This window comes from Helianthus annuus, chromosome 7 (genome assembly GCF_002127325.2).
Source record: "Helianthus annuus cultivar XRQ/B chromosome 7, HanXRQr2.0-SUNRISE, whole genome shotgun sequence".
Classification (NCBI taxonomy): domain Eukaryota; kingdom Viridiplantae; phylum Streptophyta; class Magnoliopsida; order Asterales; family Asteraceae; genus Helianthus; species Helianthus annuus.
The window spans coordinates 56,361,337-56,371,893 of NC_035439.2; the positions used below are offsets into that span (position 1 = coordinate 56,361,337).

At 40.2% G+C, this 10,557-nt stretch overlaps 1 protein-coding gene across 1 annotated transcript; it reads left to right on the plus strand.

Annotated features, from left to right (window-relative positions):
• Positions 1 to 272: 272 nt before the first annotated feature.
• On the plus strand, positions 273 to 2,319 carry LOC110888766 (lisH domain-containing protein C1711.05-like). Its single transcript, XM_022136273.2, has 2 exons — positions 273 to 609; positions 1,155 to 2,319. The coding sequence occupies exons 1-2, from the start codon at positions 512 to 514 to the stop codon at positions 2,317 to 2,319; spliced, it is 1,263 nt and encodes a 420-aa protein (XP_021991965.2). The 5' UTR covers positions 273 to 511.
• The last annotated feature ends 8,238 nt before the right edge of the window (positions 2,320 to 10,557 follow it).

Consider the following 10,557-nt stretch of genomic DNA (forward strand, 5'->3'; position numbering starts at 1 on the left):
AACATGGATGAAACTCAGAAGGAGTACGATAACTTTAGAAGTGTTCGTGGTGAAAGTTTGTCTGATCATATTACAAGGTTCATGAATTTGCTGACAAAGATGAAGAAAGCTGGAATTCCCGTTACCAACCGTGCTAAAATCAAAAGGTTGCTAGATTCACTACCAAAAGACTGGAGTATCCGGTGCATGAAGATTAAAGATGACTTTATAAGGTATCCTACAACGCTGACAGATGTCGTGGATGCTTTGAAATCTCTTGAAATTGAGGTGAATCAGATTGGTGTCACTCCAAAAGCAAGCCCAACAACACCTACCAACATGAGTTTCCCTTCCCCAATCAGTGTAGGAAGTTCATCATTTGTTTCAGCCAGGATTCTAAATAATCTTCCAGCAAGTTCTGCAAAAACATCTTTAAGTGAAAAATAAATGGTGGAAATTGCTAAGTCAACAACTGATAATGGGAAGAAAGTTACTGAGGAGGATGATAAGGTGAAGCAGATTGAGAAGGTGGATGCAGGATTCAGTGAAGCAGGTAGAAAGAACGAAGAGAAGACGCCTTTTGAAGCCCAGCATGCAGAATCTAGCAAGGAGAAGGAAGAAAAGGACTTGGTAAACAACATTCCACATAGCTTTAAAGTAAAGTTATGCACATCTGCATGCGTTGATGTCGTGGCACATTATAAGTCTCTAAATCTAGAATTTAAGAGACAAAAGGACAAAGCTTTAAAATTTAACAAAGAGCTTAAACAGAACGAGGCCGCATATCAGAGAAAGTTGAATTCAACTTTAGCTGAAATGCAAACTCTAAAAGAATTTGTGTTTAGAAAAGATTTTATCATTAACGATCTCACAGATAGATTAGAAAAAGCTTTGAACGAAAAGAATAAATTACAAATTATAATAGACAAATGGAATGTCAGTCAAAAGGCATTTACTGACATCAAAAACTGCCAACGACCGACGTACGTAAAAGATGGGATCGGGTATAAGGATAGGCAAGGAAATGAAAGAAAACTCTTCTTTCCACCACATAGCAAAAACTATGTGCCTATGCCAACTCCTCATCCTGACAACGATTTAATTACTAAAATTGATTTGATTGCTCAAAATATCAATTGTGAAAATGATAAAATTTCTAACGTTTCTGAAAGCAGTGAAGAGGTGATTGAGCGTGAGGAGGATGTGTGCGATGAGGATTGTGGTGGCACGAAAATAGGAATAGGGTATTCAGGCGACAGTTATACTACTGTTAACTGGTTCGCCTGGAACTGTGAGAAATCAAACAAAACTTTAAAATGTGTTGACTTAAAATCTGCTTTTTGTGATGAAAAAGTTGTGTGTGAACCTCCCATGTTTGTTCCAGAATTGAAACAAAACAGATTCGGAAAATTCCTTACCGAGGAAATTCCAGAATTTGTTCCATCTCATACAGGTATGTCAGAGTCTGATAAGGAGCCAAATGAAGAAAGCAGCAGTGAAGACTCAAGCACCACAACTTCAGAAGGTGGCGAAGGAAGCTCAAGTAAGGATCGTGATTCGGATTTTCAATCATATCAAGAATGGGAAAGCTCAAATGACTCAGAAACTTCAGTAAAAGATGCTGATAAAAAGGTTGAAAACCTTGAACCATCGGGTGTTCAAGAACCAACGACCCCAAATGACTCTACAAGTCTTGAAAATCAAGATCCATTGGAAAAAGACTTCCACATTGATGATTGCACGAGTTCAGATGATGAATCAAAGACAAATGAGAATCTTGGGGAGACAAAGATTAAAAGATCATCTGAAGTTGTCAAACATCACGTTTGTGAACATGCTGAGTCAAGCTCAAAGCAATCCCCACCCCTAGTTGCATCACACGGAACTTCAAAGTCTCAAAAGCCATTCAAGGCTTGTTTTAGGTGTGGAAAAGAAGGTCATGTGCTCAAACAATGCCCAGAACGACGCGATCCAGACGGTAAAGACAACCAATATTACTTCTCTGGATCAAAAGGTAAAAATCACACATCTTTGAAAGATCGGATGAAAAACTTTCAATCCAAATCTCCACATGTGAAGCCGGTTTCACATGATTCAAAGAAGAAAAGGACCAACACATCAAAACCTCAATCTTTCCCTCCGGATCTTAAACAAAAGATTGTTTCAAACTTTAAATCTTTTACAAACAAAATTTTTAAACCAACACAAGTTTGGCGAGTCAAACAAGTGGTTGTAAAAGAAATCAATGAGGGAAAAGATTTGGCATATCGGGAGGTTTATTATTTTGATGAAAGGGGACAACCCAAGACTACGATGGCTTGGGTTCCACTCTCTGACTGAATTGCTTATGAGTGTAGGAACATCCAAGGAGGACTGTTAGTAACACCGGTTATTATCAGTGGTTGTTCTAGATACAAGTAGGGGAAAATCACAGGTTTGGTTATGGTATCTAACCTGGTTGCACACTTAACTGTACTGTAACACACTCATTTTCTAGTTGACATATGCTTTTGTGTGCCTGATGTGGAAGACTTTATTTTGTAAATACATGTTTTATAATTTTTTTTATTTTTCAGTGATTGATTGTACATAAATAAAATTTTAAGGGGAGTATTAAAATACTTCCTAGACCATGAGATGTGATTATTGCAAAATAATCATGATCTTATATGAGAAATGATAGGAACTAACTTGATTATGTCTTCGCATGAATAGGATCTGATGGAGGATACGGCTCCAAGTTAATGATATGTCGGTAGGTTCAGCATTTCAGACAAGTAAACTGCATCTTGGTGATAAAGATAACGTCTACACAAGGATTCTGGCTTTTCTCAGGCATTACGCATCATAGTGGGTGTCACGGCCCCCGACCCGGTTTGACCCGTTTCGGGAGCAGCGGGACAGAAAATCCCGTGGTATTTATTTTTATAGCGGAAGTCTTAACAGGATCGTTTTAAACTTGAAAATTTTGCCCGGGTATTATTTATTTACATTTAGGATAAATCCCGTAAATATCATAATTTCATTATTTTACAAACATGTTTATTTATTTTATTTGAGCCACCACTTCAAGCTTGATAGTGCTCCGTAGCACGTGTACTTAATTCCGTAGGTCACCTGAAACATGTTGTAAAAAAGTTTTGTCAGCGGGGAAATACTGAGTGAATCATTCATTTTGATAAAATGACACATAGTTATAAATTACAGCATAAGAGCGATTACTATGGCAGTATCTTAATTAATATCTGGTCTTGCCACCCGTGTGACGATGGTCATACCACTATTGGGTCCAGTCACCCAATTAGTGACGTTTTGTCACTGTTAGGTCTTATTAGCCTAACCCATGTTAGGGCTTATTGCCTAACGGTGAGAAATTAGTAATGTGCACTGATGCGTGTTAGTGTATATATGTTTTTAGATGTTTATTTAAGCCCTTTTTACACTTTTAGCCAAGTTTTAAATTTATAAAACACGATATTTACTAACACTAAGCACACATATGGGCAAGTGCACCCATCGTGGACGTAGTATAGTGTTGGTAAGATACCGAGGTCGTCCAAGGACACAAGAGCTTTTAATACCGGTTTATCCTCAACGTCTAATCAAATCAAAAAGTTAGAAAAATGTTTTAAACTAAGAAAAATAAAAACTAACTAAATGCTGAAAAATAAAATAAAATAAAAACAGATAGACAAGATGAATCACTTGGATCCGACTCGTGTATTAGTATAACCTTTGATTATTTTCGCACTTTTGCACTTGTTTAAGAGATTATCTTAGTTATTGTAGTAGGCCCCTCTTTTGAAGGCGACGTTACCCTCAACCCAGTAGTTTGAGTCAGCAAGGATACAATCCTAAAGGGTCGGATTATTGAAAGATAATGAATTAAGTTATTAATGCAAATTATGGTAGGCCCCGCTTTTGGCGGTGACGTTACCCTCGGCTAAGTAGTCTGAGTCAGCAGGGATACAGTCCTAAATAGCCGGGTTATAGTATTAATAGTAGTTAGCTTATGAGGGGGTCAAAGAGTTTGGATCCCCGCCATCCAATACCTATGGGCATTGAAGGAGATCCTACTAAATTTGACCCAGGTCCCAAGCAGGACCTCTAAACGCTGAACAAGGGCAAGACCCTTACCAAACCGTTCCCTTAACCCCCGACCAGGTAGCCAACATACCTCCATATAGACCGTGGAGATATGAATGGTGAAAATCTTTTATTTTATATAGACAGTAAAATAATGCCAAGACACCACGGACAAACGATAAGGAAAGATCACCTTCAACATAAGTAACTAGTTATTAAAGTCATTAATACAAAACCAAATAAAAAGTGCAAAAGATTAAAAATAAAAAGTATTATACTAAACACTTGTCTTCACCAAGTGATGTAAGAGACTTAGGCAAACATGGCCTTGATTGTCAAGAACTCTTACGATCAATCTTGGATCCCGAGACGACTCACACACTCTATGATGGACAATGGATGATGGTGGTGGATGATGGTGTTATGGTGGTGATGGGTGGTGGATGAAGTGTGAGAGAGGTGGTGTGCCAAGGGATGAGAGAGAATGAAACCAAGCTCCTCTATTTATAGGCTGAACAGAACGCTGGACACGGCCCCGTGTCCGCTGGACACGGCCCCGTGCCCGTCTGACATTCTCTCTCTTCATTAATTGTAATTGCGAATTACAATTAATGCGCCTGCTTTACTTTCAACACGCCCCCGTGTCCGCTGGGCACGGCCCCGTGGTGAGCAATGGAAGCTTCTACTGGTTTGTCTTTTCTGCTGCTTCCTGGGCACGCCCCCGTGTTCACTGGACACGGGGCGTGTTCAGACTTCTGTTCTCTTCTCTTTGTCTTGGGAGGTGCCGTTGAGGGTCCGGGCAGTTTACTTTTGTTCCTTTTCTTGTATTTATGGTAGAATTAGTGGTCTTTTTGCTTCTTTTGTGATTTTGAGCTCATTTCATCCTGAAAATACAAAAGGAAGACAAAAACACTCTTTTTCCAACATTAGTACTTAAAAAGGGTTAGTTTTATGCCTTAATTGATGTGTTTTATATGTTGCATTTTACACACATCAAATACCCCCACACTTGAACTTTTGCTTGTCCTCAAGCAAAACTCTTTTAATGTGGCTTACACTCCCAAATGGAATAGGTAGAAGAGAAGTTTTTTTTTTTTTTTAACTTGTCCTAGAGTGTCGGGAATCCAAGGTTTGTATAGGTTCTATTTTTATTTTATTTACAATCTTATTCGTCATGGTTTATTTTGAACTTTTCATAAGATAAACTACTTATTTGGGTATAGCATGCCTTATTAAAATTCCATTTATATACAAGTTCACATACCTCACGGGAGATCACTCAATCACTCGGCCGAAGGTGCATATTTAAGTGAATCGCTCGAGAGCGGCACGGATTTACATTCTCCATATGCTTGCCAAGCGATCAATCCTCCTCCTTTTTAACTTTTTACCTTTGTAAATATCAAGAGGTCTTTTGGGGTGAAGGCTTGGGTTTAAAGGTGGGTGGTTGGTTAGTGGTTAGTAAAAAAAGGCGAAAATCGTAACAAGTGTCGGTTTTCGTGAAATACCTTATTTTTGGTGACATTTATTTTTGAAGTATTTCTCCAAACAAGCTTTTTGTAGCTTATGTTTGTTTTTGACTTCATTCAAATTTTTTTTTTTTTTTTCGTCACGTAAAGGGTATGTTTATGAAAAACCGAGTTTGTTACTAAAATAAAGGTGAAAAAATGAAAAAGGTTTTTGGTGGGTAAAAAAAAATTGTTTTGGGGGTAATGAAATGAAAGGTTTAGGCTCAAAGGGGTTTTCTAGGGGGATTTTGGGTAGGTAAAAAAAATTGAAAAATAATGGTTTTGAAAGAAAAATAGTTAGTCCTAATGCCTCCATCATTTACTTACTTGGGTTTAAGTTGGTAAGGACCGGGAATGTATCGTCGTGGCAAGTTCTAGATTTGTAAAGACCGAGCGGCTATTCACACAAGAAACGAAAAATGAGCATTTAATCTAAATATGTGTATTTTTATGCTCAATAAAGGCTCAAAACTCACTTTTTGTGGGAATGGGTTTTTAATGTGACCAAGCATATATAATCGAATTTTAGCTAGACTTGTTATACCGTTTCATAATTTTCTTATGTTAGTTCTTTTTATCACGACGCTATCGGTTGTAAGTTTGTAAAAATATAACCCTTTTATAACTTGTTATTCCCAACTTAAACTAAGACAAGTAAATAAAAAAAATGAAAAAGTTTTTGAAAAAAAATTTGGGGTGTTTAGCGGTTCCAATAGAGTTTTGTGTAAGGCTTGTTTTAGGATTTTGCAAAATTCCAAGGTTTTAGCATCCCCCCCACACTTAAATTACACATTGTCCTCAATGTGTCCAAAAATAAAGTTTTTGGTTGATTAGAATATGTAAAAGTGTGTTTAAAAACAAAGATTTGTGTTACTGGCACTCTGGACACGGCCCCGTGTTGACCGGGCACGGCCCCGTGGTCAAGTGCTAGTAACAAAAATTATAGAAGTGAAACAGAAGCCTGGACACGGGGGCGTGTTCGCTGAACACGGCCCGTGTCCAGTTACCTGAACTGGGTGATTTCCTGCAGGGGGCTCAGCACGGGGCCGTGTTGGTTGGGCACGGCCCGTGTGGAGCCTTCTGTTATGGAGATTTTTGTCGGTTAGTTCTGTTCTTCTGCATGGTTCCATTTTTTCTCGTTCCCTTTTTCATCCATTACCACCATGAGTGTGATTTATTCTGCAAAAACTAAAAGATTAAACTAAACTAAGGATAGGTCCGCGGAATGCCTCCGTGGTGCGCCACGTTTATAAGGGTCCTTGGCTAGACCCAATTCCCGGTCACACGTCTTTTGATTGGGGTGCCTTGCCTCCCAAGTTACACCGTCGGAGAGCGGCATCCAAGCTCGAGTCGATAACCTTCATGTAGTGGATCGGGTCGTCATCCTCTATTCTTTTCCCAACTCCGAACTTTACCTCATCGTCCCCATATCTCAAAGTTAGTGTCCCGTCATTCATGTCCACTACTGCTTGTGCGGTGGCAAGGAAAGGTCTCCCTAGAATAAGAGGGACCTCGGTGTCTTCCTCCATGTCGAGTATGACAAAGTCAACAGGATAAACGAATCTGCTTACCCTTACCAAGACATTCTCGATGACACCTTGCGGGAACTTGACCGATCGATCCGCGAGTTGTATGCTTATTTTTGTGGGGCTTGTGGTTCCCAAGCCAAGCCTTTTGAACATTGAAGAGGGCATGAGGTTAATGCTAGCCCCTAAGTCGGCCAAGGCATTGCGAACGGGAGATTCCCCTATTGAGCACGGAATCGTGAAACTTCCGGGATCGATTTTTTTTTCGGGTAGTTTATTGAGCACGAGGGCAGAGCATTCTTCGCCTAAATTAACTAATTGCAAATTTTCAATTTTCTTTTTATGTGTAAGGAAGTCCCTCATAAATTTAGAGTATTTGGGCATTTGGGTTAGGACTTCGATAAAAGGAATATTGACATGCAATTGTTTTAGCAAACTTTCGAATTTTGCGAATTGCTCGTTGGTTTTCTGACGAATTAACCTACCGGGGTACGGAACCCGAGGAGCCTTGGTAGGCTCTGTTGATGGGGGAGGGTCCTTCTCCTGCAGATTTGTTGGCGTTGATTCTTCCGCGGCTGGAGGTACTTCTGTAGGCCCTACGGTCCGGTTTCGTAGCGTGATGAGGTGAACTTGCGCCTTCGGGTTGGTTTCGGTATTGCTGGGTAATGCGCCTTGTGGTCTTTCGGAAAAATTTTGAGCTAGTTGATTTATTTGTTTTTCTATGTTTTGAATGCTAGCCTGTTGATTCCTAAAGTTTGATTCTAATTGTAGGAATCTTTCCGAATTTTTCTTGTCAGTGTCAGAGACGAGGCGAGATATAGTATCTTCTAGCCTTTCTCTTCCACTTTGTTGTTGAGTGAAATTTTGTGACTCATTTCTTGATTGCTGAAAGTTTGTTCGTTGTGGTTGTTGGTTACTACTATTGCCGGGCTCCCTCCAACCAAGGTTTTGGTGGTTTCGCCATCCTTGGTTGAAGGTCCCTGTTGGAGGACCCGACGGCCTAGGTCTATTATCAATGTAGTTTACCATTTCTTGTTGATCGTCCGTTTCTTTCATGCAACTCCAATTTTCATGTGACCCACCACACCCCTCACAAGCCATAATCGAGACTGTTTTTGTCATTTCTAATTTTTTTATTTTTGAAGAAAGGGCCTCGATTTGGGCTTGTAAAGAGGTGCTTTCGTCTACCTTATGGGCGCCCGGGGCGATAGTTTTATTTCCCCGGGGAGTGTGCCATTGAAAATTGGTTTGAGCAATTTCCTCAATCTGATTATATATTTCGTGTGGGCGTCGATTACCTAAAAGTCCCCCGGAGCTAGAATCAAGTGTCTGCCTAGTATGTGGCAACAACCCATTGTAGAAAGTGGATACTTGTTGCCATATTGCGAGGCCGTGATGGGGACACTTGCGTAATAGCTCCTTGAACCTTTCCCAGGTTTCATATAAGGATTCCCCGTCCTCTTGTGAGTATGTGTTAATTTCAGCCATTAATTTAGCAGTTTTGGAAGGAGGGAAATACTTATATAGAAATTTTTGGGCTAGTTCATCCCAGGTGTTTACCGATCCAGCTGGGAGGGTGTTGAGCCAAGCTTTCGCTCGGTCTTTTAGTGAGAATGGAAACATACGAAGGCGGATGGCGTCGTTTGATGCTCCATTGATCCGAAATGTATCACATATTTCTAAGAAATTAGTTATATGTAGATGGGGATCCTCGTCCGCGAGCCCGTGAAAGGTTGCGGAGTTTTGGAGCATTTGTATCAAGTGCGGTCGAAGTTCGAAGTTATTGGCTTCGACATTCGGGGCATTGATAGCGGCGCCGAGATTACCTACGGTGGGCCGTAAGTAATCCATGAGGGTACGTTGGTCCGCCATTGGGGGTGGGTCACCCGAAACCTTCTCTTGGTTTTTGGCTTTTAACCTTTTTCTGAGAAAGCGTTCGGGTTCTTCTAATGGTTCCTTTATGTCTTTATTGGAACTGGAGCTCATACACTACGCGAGGTTGGCGTCGGGTTCCAAGTCCTGCAATAAAAACAGAAAAGAATGTTGGTCAGAAGGTTCACCACGGCCCCGTGTCGAGCGAACACGGCCCCGTGGTCGGAGTTACAGTGGTTGTTTTTCAGATCCCAGTTACTGGAAGTTGGACACGACCCCGTGTTGCACCGACACGGCCCCGTGGTCAGCCTTCTGTTACTTTGAAAAACAAAAACTGCCAGTAACGTTGCTGAGCACGGCCCGTGTCCGACCAGGCACGGCCCCGTGTTGAGCTCTGCAGAAGCTGGAAAATCTAAAAAAAATCCTAAAAAATTAAAGAAAAATAAAAAGATGATTAGGCCGTTGATTCCTAACTTTCTTAAAATCCTTGTGTCCCCGGCAGCGGCGCCAAAAACTTGATGCGTGTTAGTGTATATATGTTTTTAGATGTTTATTTAAGCCCTTTTTACACTTTTAGCCAAGTTTTAAATTTATAAAACACGATATTTACTAACACTAAGCACACATATGGGCAAGTGCACCCATCGTGGACGTAGTATAGTGTTGGTAAGATACCGAGGTCGTCCAAGGACACAAGAGCTTTTAATACCGGTTTATCCTCAACGTCTAATCAAATCAAAAAGTTAGAAAAATGTTTTAAACTAAGAAAAATAAAAACTAACTAAATGCTGAAAAATAAAATAAAATAAAAACAGATAGACAAGATGAATCACTTGGATCCGACTCGTGTATTAGTATAACCTTTGATTATTTTCGCACTTTTGCACTTGTTTAAGAGATTATCTTAGTTATTGTAGTAGGCCCCTCTTTTGAAGGCGACGTTACCCTCAACCCAGTAGTTTGAGTCAGCAAGGATACAATCCTAAAGGGTCTGATTATTGAAAGATAATGAATTAAGTTATTAATGCAAATTATGGTAGGCCCCGCTTTCGGCGGTGACGTTACCCTCGGCTAAGTAGTCTGAGTCAGCAGGGATACAGTCCTAAATAGCCGGGTTATAGTATTAATAGTAGTTAGCTTATGAGGGGGTCAAAGAGTTTGGATCCCCGCCATCCAATACCTATGGGCATTGAAGGAGATCCTACTAAATTTGACCCAGGTCCCAAGCAGGACCTCTAAACGCTGAACAAGGGCAAGACCCTTACCAAACCGTTCCCTTAACCCCCGACCAGGTAGCCAACATACCTCCATATAGACCGTGGAGATATGAATGGTGAAAATCTTTTATTTTATATAGACAGTAAAATAATGCCAAGACACCACGGACAAACGATAAGGAAAGATCACCTTCAACATAAGTAACTAGTTATTAAAGTCATTAATACAAAACCAAATAAAAAGTGCAAAAGATTAAAAATAAAAAGTATTATACTAAACACTTGTCTTCACCAAGTGATGTAAGAGACTTAGGCAAACATGGCCTTGATTGTCAAGAACTCTTACGATCAATCTTGGATCCCGAGACG